Below are 26076 nucleotides of genomic sequence, written 5' to 3'. Positions count from 1 at the left end.
TCCAATTAGAATTTCACCAGCTCCATGGCCTTGAGCTAGTTACTTCTTTGGGCCTGTTTCTACAAGAGCCCCTGGCAGCTCCCATCACCGTGGCCTACACCCTCCGCATGACTATCAGGGACCACTGACCCTACATGCAGTGCCCTCCCCACCTCCACTCCTCTCAGCCATACCAGCCACCCTGCAGACCCTCAAGCATGTCAAGCTCACAGTGAATACCCCAGGGCCTTTGTACCTGCTGGTTCCTGTCTACGATGCTCACCCACTCCAGGTCCCCACAGCCAGCTGTTCATTCAGATCTCAGGTCAAACCCCCAGCAGAGAGAAGTCACCTTCACCCCTTGGTGTTATTTAAAATATGCCCATTTTTGGTTCGATCCTGGGTTTTAGCACCATAAATAAATAAAAATTAATTGATGAATGAAAAAATAAAGTATCCCCATTTTGTTCCTTTCCCAGCAGTGGTCAGCAAATGGCCTGTGGCCCAAAACCAGCCCATCCTCTGCTTTTGTAAGGCCCATGAGCTGAGCATACGGTATTTACATTTTCAAATGATTGATAAAAAAATCAGAATGTGACCCACAGAAGCCAAATGACGAGGGTGAACCTAAGCCGTATTAAGGTCGCATGCTGGCCACGCCATTCCCGAAAGCTCAGGCCCCAACCCTCGCCACGGGAAGACTGTCCCCCTCCCCCTCTGTCTTGCAAAGACGGACCAGGATTTCCCTTCAGGTTGGTGTGTCCCTGTCAACAGATTCCAAGGAACAGGACCTCCTAGGAAAGGTGCCCACTGACGGCCCCCATTGTGTGCTCACCACCTGTGGAGATGTCCTTGACTTCCTTTGCTGGGTCGTGCAGACCTGACACGGCCATCCCGACCCAATGGAAAACTGCAAATTTGAGGACGACCGAGCCATTTTTCCAAAAACAGTTTAATTAAAAAAAGGTGAAGAATCTGAAAAAACCGGGGGGCGGGGGAGGGGCAGAACCCAAAAGAGCATAACGGTGCGAGTCCACTGGCTCAGTCACAAAGAAACACCATCATCAAAAAAGATATTTAAGTTTAATACAAATTTTATACAAAGAAAATGTGAAAAAATACTTCCATATGCTAAAAGCAATTATGCTTCACAAATAAGGCCAGCTAGGCTATTTTTTTTTTGACAACTGCAATTCACAAATGTTCTTTCTCTCTTTTTCTTCTAATACTCTGTGTAGTTCTTCTCTAATATGGGGAACTAGCTGGAAACTGTACACAGTTTGCATCCTCTTATCAACAACGAAGAGAAAGTAAACAGGACTAAAATGTACAACAGAATGTACTGGAATGATATCGTACAATTAATTTTCTCATATACATACATCACCTTTTGCTTTGTTCAATGCTTTTTGTTTTACACAACATACAAAATGGTACTACAGTATGCGTAGTGTAACAGACAGCACGGCTGACGTCTTGCTTTCTCTCACACCGCCTTTGTTTCATGCGTACATAAAAACGTAAAATTCCATCGTATAAATAATACATACATGCTCTTCATCCCAGACTCAAATGTCCTCTGCGTGCATCTGGCCTCTGAGTGATTGCTTCCAAGAAGCACGGCATCACTTACCAAGTATGTGTGAGTGTGTTTAAAAAGGAACCACAAAGCAAAGAAAAGATTTCTCTTTGTTTCGGAGCTTACGACCCTCACGCTTTCTCCGTCCTCTCCTGCGGTGGAGCGGAATGGGGCTTGTTTCCGTCTTCTGGAAACAAGGACCTTATTTCTTCCCTTTTAGGAGTAGTCATCATTGAAACCACACAAAATAAACTAGCTTCTCCAGGTGTCCTTCCGGTCCTGAGAGCTGGCATCGCGTAACACAGGAACGCAGCATCAGAAAAGGGCCGATGGCTTGATGGGATGTGCCCACAACGGCACAGGACCTGTGCCCAACCCCTGGTCCCGATGCGCTGCGTACAGACGCCTGAACGCCAATGGCTCATGTCCCCCCGCGGCACCCACGGATGAGGGCCTGTGTGCCACACGATCCCAGGACCCAGGCTCCATGCCGCGGTGACAGAGGGGCTGAACAACCATCCCTCTTCCAACGTCCAAACATTCTTTTCGTTGTTGGGGTTTTTTTTTAATTGTTGTTCTTTTTCTTTTTTTTTGTATAAGTTAAAGTCAATACAAATATAAAAAGGGGAAGGTACTCTAGGTTCAAGGACATCCACAAATTGTACATTATTTACACCTAAAGCATAGGTTTCGTGTGGGTCCAACAGTCCTTAGTCGATGCTAATGCCGGACGCTATGTAGTGTAGGCCGCCCTCCGTGCCAAGGGCGAAGGCCAAGTCCGCGTGTCTGGCGCTCTCCAGTCTGAAGGTGGCTGCTCTCCTGTTTCACGTTTCTTTGCTGCTTCCTAGTGCCCTGGTGTCTGGTTTTTTTTTCCTCCATGGCGTGGGTGGCTTGTGTCGTGACTTGTCCCTAGTCCCAGAAGGTGTCCAGCCGAGACTCTTTCGGGAGGAGACTCTTCGAACTGGAGCTGGCGTTGTGCTCGGAGCGTGCGGGTCCTCGCTTCTCGTCGCTGCTGCTCCAGCAACTAGACTTACTGCTCCGGGAATGGTCTGCAGAAGAAAAGCGACAGAAGGGGACGTTGAGCGTTCCCGCCAGCGGCACCGAGGCACACCCGCCCCGGCCTCCGGCCTCCTCTGCGGGCCGCCGCTCTGCCTGCCCGCCCGCCCGCCCAGGCACCGCAGCCAGTGCCTCCGACCGCTCCCCGACGACGTTGGGGGAGGGGGAGTCTCCAAAGGACAAAGGTAGAACGATTTAGTGTTTTAGGATTCAACAGCGGATCAGAGAAACAGCAGGCTGTCACGCTGTGGACAATCAAGACTGGGGAGGAAGGTACGCAAGTGCCGAGGAGGGCAGGTCTCATGCTGCACCCAGAACCGTGAACCTGTATTACATGGGGGACCGACACCGAGCACCCCCTGGACGCGTCTGCGTCCCAGCTCAGCTGCTGCAAAGTGGCACTGAAATCTTGGCTTTTGATTTACTTCCTCCTCTTAGTGGAGTTTCTTTAGTCAATTTATAGACAACTTGAAAAACAGACCCACAACCAAACCACCTGAGGGAGAGGATCACAAAGGAGAAGGAGAAAGGGCCGGAATGGCTAAGTCCGTCCAGAAACACAGACCCATGGACTCCCAGCAAGGACAGGCTGAGGGGTCACCAAAGGACACAGAACTAGAGATAAGACCTAGGACGGCTTCGAGGACGTGGGTACCACAAGAAGCTCAACAGCGGTAGAGGAATCTAGAAGAGGTTAAAGCAAGAGCCAAATGAGGCCCCTCGAAGCTGTCGCACAGCACGGTCAGCTTGGCCAGCGTGGCCAACGTCGAGAGAGCCATCAGCACACCGCCAAGACCCCGTCACACCCCGGATCGTCTGCCAAGGTCAGAGAGGCTGGGACGGAACTTTGCTTTTAAACTTCCTGAGGTGGGATGACCTTTAATTGAAAGAAGCCAACGGTCAAGCTCAGACAGAATGAGAATGAGTGAGGAAGGGACCAGATCAGAGCCGGGGGATGACGCTTCTCACCGCCTGGTAAAAAGGAATGCGCGTGTTTGGTCATGCGTCCTGGTTTTGGAAGCTAAGTAATGAAGAGAACGACAAAAATCTCCCAAGAGTAATGTGTTCAGTCAGGAGGGACGTCTTTTTAACCACCGGCATCAGTCTCGCCAGAAGAGGGGGGATTCGGGGAGACAGCACTGGGGTCAAGGGCAAGTCTTCCCAAGACTCCTGAATCCGTCTCCTCTTCGCATTCGTCCCTGTACGTGACACCCACCCGGGATGGTTCCACAGGAAGGTCTACAGGGAGCAGTGCGGCCGATCATCAGCCAACGTGAGAAAACCCTACGACAACGCGGTCAGGCTTAGACCCCTACACCAAGGAGCCAGGCCAGCCAGGCCCATGTCTCTGCAGAGCCCCGCTCCTCACGCTAAGGGGACGCACGGCGATGGCGGGTACGGCCGATCGCTGCAGGGGAGAATCAGCGCTAACCCAGGAGCTTTTCTGAAAAACAGCAAGGACGACCCCTTCCAGAAGCCAAACCATACACTCTGGCTCTCGTTTCCCACTGCGGTTTTCTGTGGCCACGCGAGGCACAGCTAAGAAGTGCGAGAAGAAAGAACAAGCCCCATCTATCTGAAAATAGAAGACACGTCCACGAAGAGAAATGTACACGCACGCGCGCGTGCGCACACACACACACACACGCATGCATGTACCACGAGGCTTCTGCAGGCCCGGAACGATTCCTGGCGGCTCTGGGGACACGGTTCCACTTCCCCTTGTGGGCCAGGTAGGTGGGGCACGGGCTGCCGGGCTGTGGCACTCAGGGCTTTAGCAGGCCACTTGCCACACCGCCGGGGACCGAAGAGCTGGTCCAGGCGGCCTCGGAGACCGTCAGGGAGCTCGGGGGCCCCGAATCCTACCATTGGCTACTTGTGTTCATCAAGATGCTGCCCGCTGTTCTCAGAACCGTGAGCTCTCTATCAGCTCACCCTTCTCCAACCGGAGGCACGCACAGGGGACTGGCGCCCTTTCACTGTGCACGCTGAGCTGCACGCAGGGTCCCCCCGGCCACCAGCGGTGTGATGGGCGGATAAGGTGCACAAAGACAGAAAAGCAACTCTGTGAGCCACGAATTCGGAAGCATGTCAAAGCACAATTCTCAGAACAACCAGCTCTGCGCACAGCCTAATTCCACCAGGGAAACAGGGGCCGGAACCATACTGAGGCGGAGTGCATCCCCCAAGGGAGAGGATTACTGAAAGGGAATCACAACTCCTCTCCACTGACGGAGGGCGGGGACGGTGAGGAAGGCGCCCTGGCCAGGACTGAGGAAGGGGCTACAGATGAGGTATCGAGGGACCAACATCCTGATGACGGGACCCTAAAAAATTACATCTGAAACCGAAGAGCCAAAAATCAGTGATATGAAAGGGCTTTCCGAGGACACGAGGGTCATGGGGTCCAGCGAAGAGCTTGGTGCAGAAGAACTGGCGGTCGGACAAAAGGACAAAACAAACTCCAGGAGAAGGTACAACTGTGCCCGAACGGGCACGTAATCCTGGCAGCCCAAGCACCTCCTCGGCCAGAAAGACAAGCTCGGGATGGTGGAAACCCAGCCTCGAGGTCTCCAGCTCGGCTGCCGGCTGCCAGCGAGAAGACTCAGCCGTGGTCACGGACAGATGCACCTGTTCTCAACACTGAGGATGGGAGGTCATAGCGGAGCAGAGGGCAGCCACCGAGGGAGGGGACAAGAGACTCCATCTCTAGTTGACAGAACCCGAACTAAAGAATGCGCATCGTATCTGACCCAGGGAACCCCTACGGCATGTAAACAGCGACACAGGTCATCAGGGAGGCGGGGGAAAAAGAGAGGTCATCCATGAGCCCAACTCTCATCTTCTAAAGCCAGAAGTCAAAAAGAAATGTGGAAAACTAACATCCAGAAACAAACGGACAAGGAAATATATTATTTGTACATAAGGAGGTTAAGTACCAGGAGTATCAGTGGGGACTAGGCCTAGAAACGGTCCTTCTCTGTACAATTTTATTTTCTCTAACTACATGCATGTTTTGCTTTAAAATCTCAAAATTAAAATTTGATAAGCAAGCAGCAAGGAAGAGCATTCTCCCTCCGACTGCCTCCTCCTCACCCGCCCAGCACCAGGAGCTACTCGGAGCTCAGGAGCCCCCAGTGGGTTTCGGAGCCCACTCCCTCCCCTCTGCGAGACTCCACCTCACGGCCACCGCGCCCGATGGCAAAAGCCAGCAGAAGTTAAATGCGACGTACAAGGAGTTCGAAGGGGAAGCAAGCAAGCCCGTCTTTCCGCTTTTGCACGATCCCCAGCATAAACCGTTTTGTGAGAAATAGAGGAAAATCGTAAGACGGCAAGTCTATTGTCCTGACCAGGCCTCTGGGCACCTCCCATGCATGTCCCTCCCGCTCATGCTCCTCGATGTCACAGCAACACTGCCTGAAAATACTCTGCTTCCTCCAGTCTCTAACAGTGAGCTCTGGGGTGCTACCCCCACTTGCTAATATGCCGCCCGTGCAGCCTCGTCCCACGTCCTAAACATGGACGTCTCCCGAGTGCGGCCCCAGATGCACCCCTTTCTTTACCCAAGACCTGCCAAGAAGATCCCTTCTGCTGCGGGGATCCTGGGACTCTGGCCAATCTCGTCTTTGTGAGACAAAGTCTCAAAACGCCGTTTAGAATTTAAGACGTCCACAGTGATTCATGGCTCAGCGGTCAATGGTGACTGCACCAAGACAGAAACCACACGGCGTGAGCGCAGCAGTACGTGAGAGAGCGAGAGGCAGGCTGGAACAAGTCTTAGACAGACATCGACCTGGGCTGGGGACGGAGACAGGTAGTAGACAGGTTGTGGTAGCCACTAGCCACATGATGCTATTTAAACAAAGTAAAAGAAAATGTTAACTTCTATTCCTCAGTCTCCTCGGCCACAGTTCAAAGGTCCAGCAGCCAGATGTGCAAGCGGCTCCCAGGGGACAGCACAGGTGGAGAACAAGGCCATCACCGCAGAATGTTCTAGGGGGGCAGCACTGCTCTAGGGGGAGATGCAGGGCGTCAAGGAAGGGACCTAGAAGTACAGGAGGCTATTTAAATGCCATGGGAGAAGGAGGTGCCTGGGTGGCTCAGTCGGTTAGGCGCCCAACTCGGTTTCAGCTCAGGTCATGATCTTAGGGTTATGAGATCAAGCTTCACGACGGGCTCCACGCTCAACAAGGAGTCAGCTTGGGGACTCTCTCTCCATTTCTGTCCTTCCCCTACTCGTGTGCGCGCCTTCTCTCAAATAAATAAATCTTTTTAAAGTAAAGAGACAGGGGACACCTGGGGGGCTCAGTCATTCAGTGTCTGCCTTTGGCTCAGGTCCTGAACTGAGGGTCCTGGGATCGAGCCCCACGTCGGGCTCCCTGCTCAGTGGGAAGCCTGCTTCTCCCTCTCCCACTCCCCCTGCTTATGTTCCCTCGCTCGCTGTCAAATAATAATCTTCTTTAAAGAAATAAAAATAGATAGCTAACAGCCACAGAAAGGAAGCAACTGCAAGTAATACATCTGGCTATGAGGACAGGGAGGGAAAAGACAGACGGCCGGGGTTTGTCCAACGTGGGGTTCTGCCAAATAGACACTGAGAAAACCAGAAGGCATGGGAGGCTGGGTTACAGGGGGCTGCTGGGAGGAGCCATGGAAACGGAGCTGGGAAGGAGGAAGGAAAGAGGGAAGTGAAGAAAGGGAAGAGTGAGTAGGTCCGGAAGCGGAGGCGGAGGGGAGAGGACGCCCTGACCGTCCCCACACACCAGCACCTTAGCAGCTGGGTTACACGAAATGGCTCACATTCGACCATTTTTGACTCACAGTTTCATACGGGCCAACCTAAGCACTCAGAGCACCGTGGCTTCACCGAGGGGACTGGACTGAAGTCCTGGCCGTGATCGTCACTCACGGGGTTACTCGTGCATGTCACCTCACCCCCCACGGCCTCACCATCCTCACCTGCTTAACGGAAATAGGAACGTCTCTCCCAGAAGCTGGGAATAAACGCGCTAAGGTGTCTGTCGGTGTCACACTCTTCCATAAGCATCAATTAAGCGCCCCTCTGCCTTCCCCTGCAGCTCTAGAAGACGGGAGCTGTCGGCCTTATTCCTCCTATACCCTACATTCTCAGGGAGAATTCCAGATCCTGCTCCCCCTCCCCCTCCCACCATCCTGTCACCAGACTCCTCAGGGATAATTCTCTGCCTGTTTTCTGCTCCCACCCACCCAGTACCAAATCATCAGCCTCTTCTGGGGCTTCTAGCCTCCTCTCCCCAACGTGAACCCTCCTTTCCTCCCACGCGAGACAGCCATGTGCTTCAGGTCAGGGGTCCGCCAACAATGCTCCAGGACCAAATCCACCCCAACGCCTGAGTTTTCTAATACAGATTTTCCTTGGTGCACAGCCACACTCACGGTAACTCAAGCACCGCTCACCTTATCCATGTCACCTTCACAGATCTGACACAGACCACCGGGCCCACAAAGCCTAAAATACCCACTCACTGACCCTTTAGGGAAAGTTGGCCAACCCCTGGGCTGGGTAATACCTCATCACCTCAGACGTGACCATCCCCTAACCACGTTCCTGCATGCAGTCCTCCGCACTGCACCGGATTCCGGACAGCAGACAATGTCCCCAGTGGCACACTGAGCCCACGTCCCCGCTCCAAAACCCCAGCAGCGCCCCCTTCTGAAGCGATGCTCCCCGACCCTGCCCTTTCGCACACCACATCCACAATTCCCACAAGCCACAGTAACCCTAACATACTGCCCAGTCCGTGTTTTCCTTTTTAGCTCACTTTAAATTTCAACGAATTTTAAATCACTACCTACATCACCAACAGCAAATCGACAATACATGCCACAGATAGAAGGCAGCTCGACAAATAAACGTAATGAAAACCACACTGTAGTACGCACATCGAGGTAGACACCACGTCTGCTCTGTCTTTGTTAAAAGGAGAAACTAGCAAGTATCAAGGAGGTGCGAAAGGCATCGTAGCACGAAACTGAACTGCTCTTGGGATTCAGCCAGGGGACTGGGGGGAAGGGAGCAGGGAATGACCTTCTCAACAGGCGGGTCAATGTTGTTTTAATTCCAAGTTCACCTTCTCCCTAAAACGGATCGTCCCACTCCCTCTCACCCCCCTTCCCTCAATCTGAATCCCACTCCCCAGCCCCTCCGGGAAACCTTCCCCAGCTACGGATGCTAACAATGGCCATCACCTCCTTCTCGGTGCACTGAGTACACAGAAGGGAAGTAACGTGTGGTTTTCTGCTAAAGAGAACCATATAGCAGACAGAAAGATCCTAGAGCTAAGGGACGCTGAATAAAGCAAATTGTCCTCAATGGGGGCACCTTCTTCTGCGAACCCTCTGGAATCACCCAAAACTGGTTTAGGAAGGGACAGGAAAAGTGACCCTTCGGGCTAGAATGGAGGACAGCTCAAACCCCACAGAGGAGGAAAAACTAAAAACTTAGTCCCAGAAAATACCCCAAAACAACCTACTGGGTTATTCCTCAACAGGAAAGATTTCTACAGAAAGATCAAACACCTAAAAATTTTCTTTTCTCTAAAAAGTCTCACCTGCCCTCGCCCACCCAATGCAGGAGGTGAGACCTCAGGAATAAGAGTTCTAGGTGGTTGCGCTCACTGGGGTCATTTCCCTGAGGGCAGAAGAACTGCCCGACCCCACCCCAAGTCAGCAACAGAACCCTTGTTTCGAATCAAGTTTTATGGGGAACCCCAAAAAATAAAGCAAACCCAGGGTAACTACTGATCGGTTTGGAGAGGGGCCTGAAAGCTGCCTTGCCCGGCCATTCCCTCACCCCCACCCCAACGACCTGCCCAGGGCACCCCCAAAGATTCCTAAGGATCCACAGTGGTTGGAAAACCACTGCCATAAACCCTTAAAGTTTTCCCTGAGAAAATGGCTTCCCCTCTGCCCGGGAGGAATGGTGAGAGTACGGTCCACCCACCAGGGGGCAACATACCAGAGCCTTGGTTGGAGCCTAAGAGAATGGAGGAGGGCGTCTCCCTGGAGCCAGAAAGGTCGAGGGTCTAAAAATACAAAAAGAGAGAGATGGACACAAGGCACGGGGGCCAATGTAGCCCCCCCCCAGGGAAGCCTAGGGATCCATGGGGGTGCTCATCGCTGCCCCCAAGGCACCTGTGTGCCCTCTGCCTGGCGAGCTCAGGCAGGGGAGGCCAGGTCAGCTGGGGTGGCCCTACACCTGTGCTCAGTCTCCCAGAATGAACAGGCTGGAACACAGTAACGGGGTGGCCCTTCCTCAACCCTACGGCCTTAGCTTCTAGAACATTCACTGACCTACCTACCCTTCAGAGTTTGGCCCACATCTAAAAAGGAGGTGTATGGCTTCAAAAGGATTATCAGCTCCCATTTATTTCACGTTAACCCCTGCCCAGGCCAATATTATCAATGAGATCAAAGGGTTTAGATGGATGGCATAAAGACTTATTCTTTTCCTAATACACATCGAAATAAATACATAATGCTACAAACGTAAAAACGTTATCAAGGTGCCACCGAAAGTAACTTTTGCGTACAATCCATGTGACATCCAACACACGCTGGGAGCTAGGAGGTGCAACTTTCGCTCTCCAATATGGCAGTGACCGGCCTGATGTGACTATTTGTATTTCAATGAATTAAAATTAAAACTGAAAGTGCACGTCTTTGCTCACACCAGCCAGGGTGCAAACGCTCAGCCACCCCAGGTGGCTAACGGATCCCACGCTGGGCAGAGCAGACACAGAACACTCCCATCACTGCAGAAGGTTCTACTGGACGACACTGTTGTGAACTGTGAGAGTCCCCAGAGAGCAGCTGCCAGGTCACACGAATGTCCACTCGGGCTCCGCGTCCCTCGGCCCCAGCCCTGGCCCGCACGCCCACTGGTGAAAAGCGGCTAAGACCGCCCCCTCCCCCCCCAAGCAGCAGCCTGCCGGCCTCGACCACCTTGCAGACAAGCCTCCTACCACGTGGGACTTGCAGAGGCGGCAGACATGGGGACGGGTGCGCAGCCCCGAGTGTTGTTGTCACTGGCCCGAGGCGAGTGGCTACTCACCGACCCGCTGTCCTTGCTTTTCTCCGCTGGCGCCTCCTTGTCTTTCGAGGTGCTGGCTGTTTCCGTAGGGGCGGCCTGAGTGCCGGAAGAGCTCCCCTGCGATGGCTTGTTTAGTGTCTCCGAGTTCACCTCGGCATCTGCTTCCTGCTGAGGAGCCGTAGCTGCGGGGGGGGGGGGAGAGAAGCCACGGGTGAGCCGAGCGCCTCGGCTTCCAGAACGGCAGGAAGCCCCACTCTGTGTGAGGCCCAGAAGGACTCTGACCCACCCACCATCCGAACAGAGGCAGCTTCTCTGCAGCCCCACCCAGGGGCTTTTCAGAGTTTTCCAGAAGCTGAATTCCAGACTTAGTGCGAAAATACGCTCATTTTTTAACAGCTCATTAATTCAAGTTTTATTAAGTCACTCTGGAGACGAAAGCACGGTGGCAGAGCAGATGAAGCCCATCGGCAGAGGCAGCCTGTTACGGCTGATCCAGCTTTACTCGTTCCGCAATTTCTCATTTCACACCTATTCTAGCCCCTGGATTTGCTTCCTTCTAAAGCAAGGCAGGGAAGTCCACGTGAAAAAAAAAACAACTCGGTGTCTAAGGCAGAGAATATCTGGCTGGAGAGGGCAGAAGCTGGGAGCACCTGAGAGCAGCTCAGAAAGATGGACATTATTATGCCACAAAGGAAGGAAAACTGAAGGACATTATGGGCATCTTGTCAAAGTAACAACAAAAGGGTCATCAGACACATACATTCCAGAGCTTAGGAGAATCTAACTCCACTGTGCGAAGAGATTTAAAATAGCGATTAAGAAGACATCTCCCTAAAGGTAAAAGGACCCGGCAATGTATGGCTCAATATGACCTTTTTAAAATTAATAAAACAGAACATCTGTCTAGGGTAGGAGCGGCCATATTAGCGCTACTTAATTTTTGTCAATAAAGTTTTATTGGAACACAGCCACGCCCACCACTTAACACACTGTCTAGGACTGCAGTCTCCCCAAATCAGCACAACAGAGCAGTTCCAACAAACCACACAGCCCACAGAGCCAGAAATATTTACTCTGTGGGCCTTCAAAGGAAACGTCTGCCAACCCCTGGCCTTGGGAGTGCCTCTCAATCCTGGGCATTCACATGCCACCTTCAAAAAGTTTACCAGTCTAACAGACACACCACCTTAATAATTATGTCATTTTTAATTAAATGAATTCTTTAAAATGGAGGCTTTTGGAGCACCTGGGTGGCTCAGTCAGTTAAGCATCTGCCTTTGGCTCAGGTCATGATCCCAGGGTCCTGGGATTGAGCCCCGAGTTGGGCTCCCTCATCAGCAGGGAGCCTGCTTCTATCTCTCTAGCTCTCTCTGCTTGTGTTCTGTCTCTCTCTTTCTCTCTCTGTCAAATAACTAAAACCTTAAAAAGAAATAAAGAAAGTGTCCAACTCTTGATTTAAACTCAGGTCATGATCTCAGGGTCGTGAGATCGAGCCCCAAGTTGGGCTTTGCACTGAGCAGAGCCTGATTAATATTTTAAGATTCTCTGTTTATAGCAGCAATGTCCACAATGGCCAAACTGTGGGAAAAACCTAGATGTCCATCAACAGATGAATGGGGCTGGGGGTGGGGGAGCACTGTCCTGTGCATTGCGGGGAGCTTGACGGCATTCCTGGCCTCTCCTCTCGGGAGGTCAGCAGCGCCTGCCTTGGTCAGGATGGCCACAACTGTCTGCAGTCACTGCCAGTGTCTCGGGGTGGGGACCAAATTCACCCCGTTGAGAACCACGACACCTCCCATGAAGCTACCCTCAGCCAAGTAACAGCGAGGAGGCCCCAATTCAAAAGCTCATGCGTCAGCTATGTGTGTGCACGAGAGTGGCAAGCCACCCAGCTTGCGGACCTGCAGGCCAGGGGGGAGCCGGACACCCACCGCCACTCACCCCTGGGGCCGGGATGTACCCCGTGTGGCCATACCTGACTGGGTACAAGACTTCATGTGCTCGGGCCAGTGGGCCTGCTGGCAGGGGTAGTCACAGTAGCTGGTGTTCCAGCAGCAGTAGAAAATGGCCTCCTTCTTGCAGTTGGCGCACCACTGCTTCTTCTTGGTCTCGTCCACCGCCTGCTGCTTCTCCAGCTCCAGCTGCTTCTTCACCTCGGCCATGAGCCGGTCCCGCTCCTGCTCCAGGCTCTGCCGCATCTCCGCCATGGTCAGCTCTGACAGGGGAGGGACGAGGACACCGGCGTCATCAGCGGTCCCCCGGCCCAGGGCAGGGAGGTCTTTATACCAGATCAGAAAGGAAGCCCAGGACGTGGGTTCCACCAGACAAAGAGTGCGGGTCCTGGCTCAGAGGTGCCTTGGCTGTGTGACTCCCCGCCGGGGTGAGAATCCTAGCCTGGCCACGCCCCAACATCTACACCCGCAGAATAAGCACTCATCACGCTGATCTGCGTGTCACGAGGAGTGTCAGGTCCCCGGCATACAGATAACCTGCCCCCTGATGCCATGGGAAAACCTCAAATAAACCTTCGAAGCAGTTTCCATGAAGCTCGCTTTGAGTTTTACCATCAGTATAAGCTTTCCTATCCACCAAACACCTACACAGCCCCCAGCCTGCACGTGCAGGTGTGTTTTCTGACCACCTGTACCAACCCACTTCATCTTCGTACTCACCCTATGAGACGAGCTCTACTATAATACCCCTTTCACAGATAAGGAAACTGAGGCACCCAGCTAATGAGGGCAGAGCAGGCGCTGGATCTCAGACACACTTTCTATTTAGTGTGTGCAGGGGCGGTGGATGAGACTGACCACCACACAGGGCCCCGTGACTGATCATTACGGTTGATCAACTATCGAAATGCTCAGTCTACTGACCCTTTCCTCCTCTCACTTCAGGCAAAAAGTCCCTGCACAATTCCCCTGGGAGTGACCTGCACGCCAACAGAAAAATAAAGGATCCCTCGATCGTTAAAATGATCTTCCTGAAATTAACGCACACACCCCTCTAAAAACACCAGGACAAGATGGGGGAACCTAGATGGCTCAGTCGGTTAAGTGTCCAACGCTTGGTTTCTGCTCAGGTCATAAACCTCACATCAGGCTCCGTGCTGGGCAGGGAGTCTGCTCAGAATTCTCTCTCCTTCTCCTTCTGCTCCTCCTCAAACTGGCTCTCTAGTATACAAGTGAAGTCTCGCTCTCTCAAAACTTATTAATTAAAATTTTAAAAAACAACAGAAAGAAAATTAACCCCTTCCACTTGCACCAGACACAGCCTCTCTGCCACTCGCCGCTGCCTTTAACAAGGAGTCTGCAGACCTTGGTAAGTTCTGGCCAGCCCTCACGTATTTTTTTCCAAACGTGCAGCCAATTATTTAAAAATGGAGAGATTCGGGGTGCCTGGATGGCTCAGTGGGTTAAAGCCTCTGCCTTCGGCTCAGGTCATGATCCTAGAGTCCTGGGATCGAGCCCCGCATTGGGCTCTCTGCTCAGTGGGGAGAGCCTGCCTCCCCGCCCCGCCCCCCCCACCGCTGCTCTGCCTACTTGTGATCTGTCAAAAAAATATAAACAAAATATTAAAAAAAAAATGGAGAGATTCTACATAAAAACAGGTTCTTTGACTTTATTAGAGAAACGAGAAGTCACAACATCCAACTCAACTTTCTCCATGGGAACAACCTAAGGAGCGGAGGGGTCCCTCCCCGGGCAGCTTCATAAGGATTCGCATTTGCAATGCGTGCTTTCGGGATCCATCACCTGTGAGGGGGCGGGCACACCTGGGCATGCTCTCCCTAACACGGGACACGCGACAGCTGCCAGCATCTGGACACTGGTGCTGACACTACATGCCTCTACCTTTGTGGAGAAAGCCTGTAACAACATGGACACGGAATGGCAAGCCACAACAGCACCTAGTCTAAACCAGGGAGCAACACAGTAGCCTCCCCCGCAGTGTGGGGCAGCAGGAGGTGTCTGAGACTTTGTTAAAATGCCCAGTACTCAATAGGCCGGAGGAAACGTCTGGAGCCCCAGCGCCCAGACCGGAATCCCAGCTGTGGGACTCCCAACAAACTTGCCCAGCGCGTCTGTGCCTCACTCGCTTCACCTGGAAAATGGGCTAACAGCCCTGTCTCAGAAGGGTTCCCGGGAGAATTACATTCAAAGTGAATTCACAGAGAAGTACTGAAGACCGTTCTTGGCCCAAAGTCAGAATTCAGGACCGCGGCTGTTACTGTTTCGCTACTGATGCTGGCACCTTGCAGAGAAAAGAGGAGAGCACGCCCTGACATCTGCTCTGGGATTCAACTCTCCAGGATTCTGTGGTCTCCCCGGCAGGGGGACATCCCCAAGCCTACTTCAGACTCAATCCACACCTGGACCTGCCTCCACACCTGGACCTGCTGCAAAGAAGCCCACACCCCATAACCGTCCTCAGTACGGACCACCCCGCCGGGCCTCACCTAGGTTGTGTTTCATTTCCGAGAGCTCCTGCTGGTGCAGCCACTGTAGCTTCTCTATCTCGATCCTCAGCCTGCGAATCTGTAACGAGAGAGAGGGGGACTCTTAGAAGGCATGTCTGGGGGGGCGGGGGGGGGGGGGGCATTCGGCAACAGGCTTAGAACTTGACCTCCAGCTGGAAGAGTCAATGCCACGCGGCAGACGGAGGCATAGGCAGCCTGGCTGCTGCAGTCCAGAGAGGTGGGCACCCGTGCGTGACCCAAATTCAAGAGAAATTCTGTTTCCAAAAACAAAATACAGTTGATCTCTGAACAACATGGGGGGAGGGGGGAGGTCAGGGGGCACCAGCACCCCCACGCAGTCAAAATCGACACGTAACTTTTGACTCTCCAAAAACTTAACAGCCTACTCTTAACCAGGAAGCCTTACCAGAAACAGAAGCAGCTGATGAACACACACATAATGTGTGTTAGACACTGTATCTATACAATCAGGTAAGCGTAAGACAGTATTAAGAAAATCACAAGAAGGAAAAAACACAGTATACAGTACTGTACTGGAAAAAATCCACATATAATGGATGAGCACAGTTCAAACCCATTTTTCAAGGGTCAACAACACAAGCAGTCCTTCTTTTCCAAGAAATACTGGCTCCAGAAAAAGCCACTTCAAGTAAAAACAAGGGGGAGAGAGGGCGCCCGGCCGGCTCCGTTGCTAGAACATGGCAACTCCTGATCTCGGGGCTGTCCCACCCTGGGCACAGAGTTTACTTTAAACATGGATGAATAAATGAATGATGAATGAAGTAAAAACAAGGACCAGATTTTCATAATAAATTGAAACATGAAAGGTTTGATTAGAACTTTGGTCTAAAAAAAAAAATGCAACTGGGGTGCCTGGGGGGCTCATTCCATCAGGTGTCTGCCTTCAGCTCAGGTCATGATCTCAGGGTCCTGGGATGGAGGCCCCCACTGGGATCCCTGCTTAGTGGGGCGTCTGCTTCTCCCTCTCCCTTTGCCTGCTATTCCCTTTGCTTGTGTTCTCTCCCTGTCAAATCAATAAATGAAATCTTTAAAAAAAACAAAAAAAACAAAAAAACTTGAACAAATAAATATAGCTTTGTTTTACCTCTCATCTAACATTTTAGGTGGAATCCACAGTCATTCCCCTGAAATTCCAAAGCCTAACGTCTCTGGAGACCAAAGGCTATTTTGGAGGGAGGGGTTAAGTGTTGCAGGAAAGTCATCTGGAGGGGAAAATTACACTCGACCTGAACTGCTTTGGGGCTATTCGCAGAGTTTGAGGACCACAGTCCTTCTCTGCAGCGGCGATGTGGCCCTCCGCACTCCCTCCAGGACAGTGCAATGTCTCAAGACATCTGGCCTGACCCCATTGAGGGCTGCTACGGCCAACAGGAGGTAGAAGCCTGGGTTGCTGCTAATTGGCCTACGATGGACAGGGCAGCCCCCATAACAAGGAATTATCAGGCACAAATGTCAGCAGTGCTGAGGTTAAGAAACCCTGACTTATCCCACGTGCTGTGAACAAGCATATTTCACAGCAGAAATGGGGTGGGGTGTGCATATTGCCTTTTTAGATTCCGAAAAATTCTGCCCACATCTGGACCCCAAGGATTCAAAGGAGACATTATGGATCCGTATTCACAACCACATGCCAATTCTTAAACCGAACAAAAAAACAATTAAGTATGGCCGGGGGGTGGGGGGGAGGCATGCTTTACTAAGCCAACACTGCCCTTTCTTGTTTGTGACATCCTTGCCCTAATCAAAAAGAGGGTCACATGAGCAAAATAAAATCTGAAGGGGCTCACTGATTCCTCTCGGGACCTCTCTCAATGTTTTATATTCACACTGCTCTGAGTTTAAAGCCCTATTAGAACATCTTCCTGGAGATTTTCTCTTCTGAGGGCCTGCCTAACCCTGCCAGGCCCTTGTAGGTCAATGGTTTGCGTGGAACGTCCGGGTCTCCAACCTCACTTGGAAGGACCTCAAGAAATCCTGCCACTCGTCATTTCACCTGGTGACACCACCCCGCCCCCAGCATCTGGCTCACAGTGAATCAGCCTAAGGAAGGCAGTTCAAGGAGGTCTATTTTTATAAAAGGTCACTTGGTAAGTGGACAATTTAATGTCTTAACCACTCTACTCCCTAGGCAACCACATAATTGCGGAGGCTCTCGGTACACGAATTCTTAGACAACAAGGATCACTGGGATTAAAAAAGCCCACACTTAGAGAGAGCCGGGAGACAATTACACTGACCAGGGGGTGAACTCAAGCTCGGGGGTGAACTCAAGCTCCGGTCAGGGGCCGTCCTCTGCTCACACAAAGCAGGGTGTGTCCCCAGAGAGCCAGCCTTTCTGGCTCAATGAAGAAGTACCCTCCCACCAACCACAGTCCGCAGAGCACCCGGAGGGACTTCCAGAGAAGTGGCTTCCTGGCCCCACCTTACAGCAGCCCATAAAACACTCTCAGCAAGTAAAGAATTACGTGTCATCGCTGACCTCGGCTATTGTGCTTCCCGTAGTGTTTTTAGAAAGATCATTGTAGATCTCTGTCATCGTTCCTTTTATCGCATCCATCATCTGAAAGATAGAAACAGAAACAATTCCCGTGATCACCTCCCTGAGGCTTTTCAAGAGGACATACATCTAAAATCTACCTAACTTAAAGCAGCCGTTCGCAACAGGGGGGCTATTCTGCCCCTTGCAGGACATTTGGCATTTGTAATTGTCCTGGGTGGAGGTCAAGGTTAAGCTAAATGGCCTACAATACACAGAACAGCCTCCACAACAAAGACTTCTCCAGTCCAAAATGTCACGGGTCCTAAGCTTAAGGAACTGGTATAAACCAGGAGGATAGTGATGAATCACCTATAAATAAAGCTACTTTCTGTAGTCACAGGCTCATCTGGAGGGAACGAATGTGGGGCCCTGGCATGTTTGGTGGGGCCAGCGCTGTGGGTTCGAGGCAGGGGACGTTTCCTTTTGTCAATGTTGCTTCTTAATTCCTGCCCCTTAAAACAAAACAAAACAACACAAAAACCACAAACAGAGAAACAGAAACAAACAGAACGACCCGTTTTATTGAGATCTCAATCGTACACCAATTCGGCCACTCAGAGGGCACAAATCAATAGCTTCTAGGAGATTCAGAGTTGCACACCCATCCCCACGGTTCAGACCTTCCCAGCACCACGAAAAGAAACCCCGCTGCCCTTCAGCTTCCCCCCCTTGAAGAGCCCCATGGGCCCCCCACCACTGATCTGCTTTCCATGCCTAAGGATTTGCTTCATCTAGATACTTTGTATCTACAGAGTCACACCATCTGTGGACCTCCGTGACTGCCTTCTTCAACTCAGCGCAGAGTTTTCAAGATTGGTCTATGTCACGGGGCCTGGAAGTACTTCATTCCCTTTTATGGACGACTACTATAGTGCACGGTGTGGACACAGCCGATGGTTATCTGAAGGCCTTAGGTCAGGGCATTCATTCGCTGCCTTTCCAGTTTGCTTCCCACCTTCCCTTGCTCTCACCATTTGAGCCCTGAAGGCATCAGCGAGTTTGTGACATCAGCTCAGGTCCAGGCAGCAAGGGGCCAGCTAGTTACATGCTGACTGAACAGTGTCTGTAGGATGATTTCTCCCTCCCACTTGCTGGCTGATCCTGTGCCCATCACGGGGTGGGGGGCAGGAGACCAAACAGGGCCGCTAGGCCTGGGCTGGCCACTGCCAAGTGTCCACTGTGTTTTGCAGCTGGCTCTGATCCGGCGAGAAGGCAAGACACAGACCCCCCCCCCCTTGTATCCAATGCCCGAGATTTGCTCCCACTATCGTCCTCTCTCTGAGCCTCGGTTTCCCCATGTAGAAAACAAGGATAACTACGGTGCCCCATGTAGGGTGAGCACAAAGATTACGAGAAGTCCACGTAAAGATTATGGTTCAGGGTAGGCGTTCAGAAATGCCTGCTCATCTTATTCCTACAGAAAAAAAATGCACACGACCTGTAACTATGAAACTGCCAACCCCCAAAATACTAACCCCCAAATTCACCCCAAAATGGGAAGAAAATGAATACAACGTCTATTGGGATTTCTGCTCCTAGCTTGTTCCGGGGGCCACACAAGCACACTGCCAGGAGAAACACTTTGTGCTTTACGCCGTCCCTCTCTTTGGGCCATCCTGTCCTGCTGGACCAACCATGTAGATTTAAAATATTAGAGCTAAATGGCTTTACGAGAAAACTTCAGAAAGCGGATGAAATTCAATACATTACTAATGCAATGGTTACATTCCATTTTAAAGAAATCATGGATTTGTGGACGGACTTTCACTTTCTTCCAAATATAGCCAAGAACGCAGCATTACTGAAGGGCGCCCTTCTGCCAAAACACACAAATCTGGGTCTTTAACTCCGAGACAGGGAAGTTCATCAGCTCCAAAAGTATGTCACTGTGTTCATTTTCTTAACTGCAAAGACAGTGTCTATCAAGAAGTTCATCCCTTAGTTTTGCTGTAAGAGCAAAAAGGGCAGCCAAAGGTCATGGAATAAAACTAGATGCAGAAGCTCAGAAAACTAGCTAGAGCCGCTCGGTGGGCCTCAGTTTCCCCATCTGTAAATAGGCAGCTTGGACCAAATCAGTGCAAGGTGGTTACGGCTGGTCTACAAGTAGAAGAGACCATTCAGACCAGACGAGACACCTTCTTAAATCAGTAATGAAAACATGACCCCCCCCCTTCCAATCTCCTGTAACTCTGCACATCCCGTTAGGAAGAAAGTCTCAGCTCAGTGCCAGTACAGACCAAACACTTTTATGACAATCTCTCCTTTTAACCAAAGGAACACAGACTTGGACTTCAAGCTTTGACAAGGAATGGTGTGGCAATGTTAGGCTCAATTTTATTTTAGTTCTTCAATAAAGTCAATTTAAACAAAATTAAGTTCAACAAAAATATAAAATCAGTAACTAGAGGGCGGACAGGTTAAGACTAAAATCCTGAGAATGGCCATAAATGACCTTGAATACTTGCTGTTCTGACATTCAGTGACTATGACAATTCATGCATTTTTTTTAAGAAGGTTTTTATTTGTTTGTTTGACGGGGGTGGGAGGGGGAGGAGGTGGGGGAAAGGTAGAGAGAGAGAGGGAGAAAGCAATCACAGGCAGAGGACATGGCCGGCAGGGGAGAAGCAGGCTCCCCGCTCAGCAAAGAGCCCAGTGTGGGGCTTGATCCCAGGACCCTGAGATCATGGCCTGAGCTGAAGGCAGAGGCTTAACGAACTGAGCCACCCAAGTGTCCCAATTCATGCATTTTATTCAAAAGGAAGACAGATATAGTCAACGAGTGACAAAGTCATCCCTGAGACCAGTTCCGATTCTAGCTGGGGGGAGGGGGAGACTGGGGAAGCAGGGGGACATGAGGTAGGGTTGCTTAAAAAAGCCACGTGCAAGACCAACAAGTTCAAGGACAGTGGACCTCTGTGGTCGGTAGGCTTCACAGGGATTTACAAAGCAGAGGACCTAGCAGAGCCATGCCAACTCCTGGCTGCATGGGACTTGTTCTCCGTTGCTACGTTTTGTGGTTATCTATTATGCAGGGATACCTGATACACCTCGAGAAAAGGGATACAAAGAAAATGACCAACAAAAACACACCGGTAAAAGATGATAAATCTCTAAAAGGGAGCCTACCTTCAACACAACACAGTGATGCAGCTCTTCATCGTGAGACGTCAAGAATTCTAGATACAACTATTCCCAACAACCGTCACCCCACTCTTTCTAGAAACCTGAATACTTTATTCATTGTTAATTAGTAACTGATTCACTTGTGAAGTGTAAATTATCATTACTGCCAACTTTAGTAACATGCTAAATACTCTTCCTAGGTTACTACTCATTAACTACTACTTTTTTTTTAAGATGTTATTTATTTATTTGACAGAGATCACAAGTAGGCAGAGAGGCAGGCGGGGGGGGGGGGGCGCGGAGGAGGCTCCCCGCCGAGCAGCAAGCAGGATTCGGGGCTCGATCCCAGGACGCTGGGATCATGACCTGAGCCGAAGGCAGAGGCTTAACCCACGGAGCCACCCAGCCGCCCCTCATTAACTACTATTAATAGCCACAGAGAACAACAAGCCTGATAAAGAGGCGTCAGGCACCCACAAGCAATCGCTCGACAACTCTGTATCGACACCTACTGTGTGCCGGGCACTTTTCTAGGCCCCGGAGGCAAGGCAAACAGACAAAACCCTGCTCTTGTGGAGCTGACATTCTGGTGGTCATTCTGCTACGAAGCAGTCTGTCGCATCAACCTGCACAAAACACCAGGGCGCTCTCACGTGACGGTGAGAACGGCTCCAGGAAGTATCCGCCTGAACGCGACAGTGAGCACAGATGCACCTGCCAGTTCAGAGGAAGAACCTGCAGCAGAGGACACCCACGAATGAGCCCACTGTGGGGATCCCCGCCGCCATGCCCTGGCAGGTGGGCGCATCGGGAGGGAAGCCACGACTCCCTGGGCCATTTGGTTCCTGGAAAACCCTAGAGGTGAGCATCGCACCTTTACACATCTCGTGCTTACGACTCTGTCGCTTTGCTCCACGAGGCTTCTAAATGCAAACCAAGCCCCTGGTATGTTATTAACTGGCAGAACAGTAACTTGTTCCAGCACTTAAAGAAACGGTCTCAATGAGTGATGTGAATTCCGAAAGGTGATTCTGACACCATGTCACGTTCCTCACGGTGTACTGACTTTAGCATCAGAGCCCTAAGAATAAGATGCAGTACATTCTAGATTTCTCTGCCTGGATCCAACTTCAGACCCAAACGTAAGAATGCGGGCTTGGAGGGCCTCAGGAAAAACAGGGTCTCCCCACCTCAGCACCCTGGAAAGCCTGCAAGGTCATGATCCTCCTGGCTCCCATCAGAAAGCGGGTCCTCTGACACCCCACCCCCACCCCCGGGCGCCACGGGCACTCACTTTGCTAGTGTACTTGGCAATGTCCGCAGCGACGTCAGCAGAAGCGGTCGCGATGGGCAGGTCTGCACTGACCGAGGATGCAAGGGTGCTCGTGGACCCTGAGCTGGTGACCAGGGGCGATGACTGAGTGCTGGTCACCAGGGTGATGGTGGAGGTGGATGGGCTCTGCGTGATCTCCTTCTGCTGGACGGCTAGGAAAGCAAAGCGTGCTGGGTCACCCCCCTGTCACGGGAAGGGCCCGACCCAGCACGAAGCTACCCAGAGGGACGGCGGTCCCTGACGTACACCCCTTGAGCTCGTCTACATTAAAGTGACAAACATTCTCCCCTTGATCAGACTCTGGCCAGGATCCTCTCAGCCTTTCCTGGGACAAGGTCTCAAGCATGACCCATAAAGCCTTGTGTAAACACGGATGCGGTTTCTAACAGTTCAAGGTCGAAACCCTAGGGTGATCCCAGACACCCCTAACGTGACTGCCTAGGAAAACAAGGCTGCCAAATGAATTTACTACTTGTTCCAGCCAACACCCTATGGCCCCTGTCTCCCAGTCTCTACGGGAGGGTAGGAGCAACTCCACGAGGGTTTCACATGGACCAACCCCCACTTCCTATTTTTTTTTTTGTAAAATTTCACATCCTTGACTCTACTGGAGTCCCCACTCAGCCCCTTTCCTATCCCCCCATTCTCCCTCTAAAATGCCCAGTCACCTCTGTACCAATTGGGGTTGGCTTCAGTTCATCCTGGACTTTTTTCTCCCTATCATAACAACACACACTGATTAAAACCCGTCCTTACCACTTTCACTAGCACCCAGGTTGTCTGTCTCTGACAAAGGACAATCTGGAAACTCAGAACCACACCCATCAATGGGCCTCTTCTGGACAGCACCTAAGTTCCCCTGGGGAAGCCTGTAACCTTTACAGGGCACGAACACAGAAAAGACTGGAACTAGTCATCCTGACCTCAACTATCCTCAATTCACTTCCGTCCCACCAGCTCTTTCCATACCAGGAGCGTTCCAGCTGCTCTCGCACGGGGCCCGTGCAATCTGTCAGGCCTCCTTCCCCCAGTCTTCTAGGGGTTCTCTGGGGCTGCTTCAAGACCTGGCTAGCTTTCAACCCATAGCTTCAGCTCGTTACAGCTCTACTCACAAGGGGACACTCAGTATATGAGAGTTTCGACCAAAGACCTCAACCACCAAGGATCAAGATGCAGGCTTCCTAAGGGACAAGCTCAGCACCAGCGCTCATGAAAGCTGGGCCCACGGGTACCCACCCGAGTAGTGCCAGATGGAGCGCCTGCAGCCACGGGGGCTTGATGCTGACTCTCTTTCTGTAGGTGGCTAATCCCTAGTGATTAAGGTACCCTTTGCTACCAACTCCTCACACCGGACCCTTCCCAAAATAATGCCAAGAGGTTCCCGGGTGTGCACAAGAAAACTTACAGAAAGGTATTCATTGCAGCACTGTTTACAACAGAAAAAACAAAAACAAAAACAAAAACAAAAAAACTGGGAGCAACCTAAATGCTCACCATCAGGCGAATACTTGATTTAAATCAACTGTGGAAATACTATGCAGCAGTCCAAAAGAATAATGTAGATAGAGTTATTATGTACTAACACGGATGAACCCCTAAAACATGCTGATGGGTAAGAAAAAAAAAAAGAAAAAGAAGAAGAAGTGGGGGAGGAAAAAAGCAAGTATGGTATCATTTTTATGTTTAAAAAAAAAAGGAAAAAGAAGAAAAAGTACTGTTTGTATGGAGGGTCATATATACGTAAATATATATGCGTACATGCATCAAAAAGGTTTCACGGTTAACAGTGGCCACTGAGAAAAGGTGAAGAATGAAATGGAAGTTTGGTCAAGACAACAGACTGCGGGGCAAATATTTTACCCCTTTCTAAGAAGCCTATATGCATGTATCGTTTCTAACAACAGAGGGGGGTGGAAATAAAAGTGAAAAAAAAAAAAAAAAAAAACAAGTCGCCAAACGATTTTTTTAAAAATGCCACATGGAACGCGCGAGGCCTTCAAGATACGACGGCCACAAAACAAAAAGGAACTGAAAAAAAGAAAAAAAAAAGAAAAAGAAAGAAAACGGTTCTGTCTCTCCTGTCGATGTGGCGAGAAGGGAGCGGGCGCCACGTGGAACAGAAGGGGGCGTGGTACCTTTCACAGCCTGTCTGGTCTGATATCTCGTCCCCTGGGAAGACTGAGGCTGCTGGGTCTGCTGCTGGGTCTGCTGCTGGCGTTGCATCTTCTGCATGTGCCACTTTTGGGAAGACGTTTGAAACTTACTTGACGAGTTCCACGCGACCCGCTGCACGGCCGGGGCAGTCTCCTTCGGTAAAAGCGGCCTCTGCTTTTTCACCGGGCTCCCCGTGGTGGTGGCGGTGGCGGTGGCCGTGGCGGTGGCGGCGGCGGCAGTGGTGGCGGCGGCAGCGGCGGCGGCGGCAGTGGCAGTGGTGGCCGGGGCCGTGACGGTGGACGTGGTGCTGGTGGTGACCGTGACACCAGCCATGGGAGTTTGGGAGGAGGAGCGGGTGAGGAGCGGAGTTTCGGGTGGGGACTGGCTGCCCGCTGTAGTGGATGGTGGAGCTTTACCTACGACTAAAGCCGACGCATGAAGAAAAGTAAACGAAAAGTGGAGATTGGACTCGGCTTGGCACATGGCCAGCACGTTCTGGGTCAGAGAGAGCGAGGCCAGCCACAAATGTCGAACAAACTCAGTATGGCCGGGACCCCCCCCCCGCCAGTGCAGGAGCACATCTCACCTCGCGCACAGAGGCCGCTTCTGCACACCTGTCTCAGAGTGTCAGCCTCCTCTCGTGAGCACCTGCCCACATCTGAGACTGCTATTCGGCCTCTGGGAGAAACGGGGTGAAGTGGACCCAGCCCCTGCCCTCAAGCAGCCCACCAATGAGTGATGAACAGAATCTGCCCGCGGTTTGTTTTCTAATTAAAACCAGGTTAAGCACTTTTGGAAAGACCCAGCCGAAGTCAATCCAGAGATAAAGAGAATCCCCCGTGGCTAGGAACCATAAAGCGTGTAGCCCCGAGAATCAAGTGGCTTCCCAAGGGCCAAAGCACTGAACACCATGAAGTCACCCACAAAGAAAGTCTCCCTTGACCTCTCATTCCCTCCAGGACTAAGTCCCAGTGTGCTGCTAATGGCCTTGACCCCTGACACTAAAGGGAATTCCAACCCATACCCAGAACCTTCCCAACACAAGGGTACTGCCAAGTCAGGAGACTTGCTTTTGTTGTTGCTGTTGTTGTTTTATTATTTTTTTTAAATTTTAATTCCAGCAGAGTTCACGTACAGTGTTCTTGCTGCAGGTGGACAGTATCGTGATTCGACAATACTACATGTTACTTAGAGCTTATCGTGGTCAGTGCCCATCTCGCTTTTACTCTGACCATATTCCCGCTGCCACCTTCTATCAGGCAGTACTGGTTTACTTCCCATGCAGTAGTCAGACCTACACCTAAAATGATTCTGCAAAGCGTAAGTTGCTTTAAGTAAAAATATAAAGAATTATACAAGCAGGACTTGGGACAGGCCAAACTAGTGAATGTGAATGACAAGTTTGGAAAAAGCTGCCTTCCGGAGTCTGTCTTCTGGGAAGGGCGGGGGACGGGGGTGTGGCAGGGCGGGTAGGATTTCAACAGGCAGAAGTGAGAATTTGGGGCGGGTGACAGCATCAGCCAAGACGTGTTTAGGAACAGGCAGCATTTCGGTCAGTGAGAGTAGGCAGTGAGGAGTGGGCGGAAGGCGGGTTAGAGCCAGAAGCACTGAGCAGACCAGAAGGGGCGGCCCCGTGGCGCTCATCTGTAAAGGGGGGGAGGGGACCCTAAGTCAGTCATCACTACAGAGGTCCCAGCCACCAGTGGGGCCGGTCTGACACCCCTCCCCTAGAGGATGCCCG

General features: G+C 51.4%; 1 protein-coding gene across 1 annotated transcript in view; it reads right to left on the bottom strand.

Moving 5' to 3' along the window:
- Positions 1-920: 920 nt before the first annotated feature.
- ZMYND8 (zinc finger MYND-type containing 8) overlaps positions 921-26076 on the bottom strand; it is a 125100-nt gene continuing 99944 nt past the window's right edge. Inside the window, exons 16-23 of the mRNA XM_080813054.1 lie at positions 24446-24757; positions 22143-22333; positions 17666-17746; positions 15145-15223; positions 12661-12900; positions 10707-10867; positions 9612-9678; positions 921-2607 (exon numbers count right to left, since the gene is read on the bottom strand). Coding sequence (XP_080669180.1) covers positions 2468-2607; positions 9612-9678; positions 10707-10867; positions 12661-12900; positions 15145-15223; positions 17666-17746; positions 22143-22333; positions 24446-24757 — 1271 coding nt within the window. The 3' untranslated portion in view covers positions 921-2467. The remainder of the gene's footprint in view (positions 2608-9611; positions 9679-10706; positions 10868-12660; positions 12901-15144; positions 15224-17665; positions 17747-22142; positions 22334-24445; positions 24758-26076) is intronic.

This window comes from Martes martes, assembly GCF_963455335.1.
Source record: "Martes martes genome assembly, chromosome: 9".
NCBI classification, from domain to species: domain Eukaryota; kingdom Metazoa; phylum Chordata; class Mammalia; order Carnivora; family Mustelidae; genus Martes; species Martes martes.
Note: the sequence above shows the minus strand (reverse complement) of the source record. Positions and strands in the feature narration are given on the sequence as shown.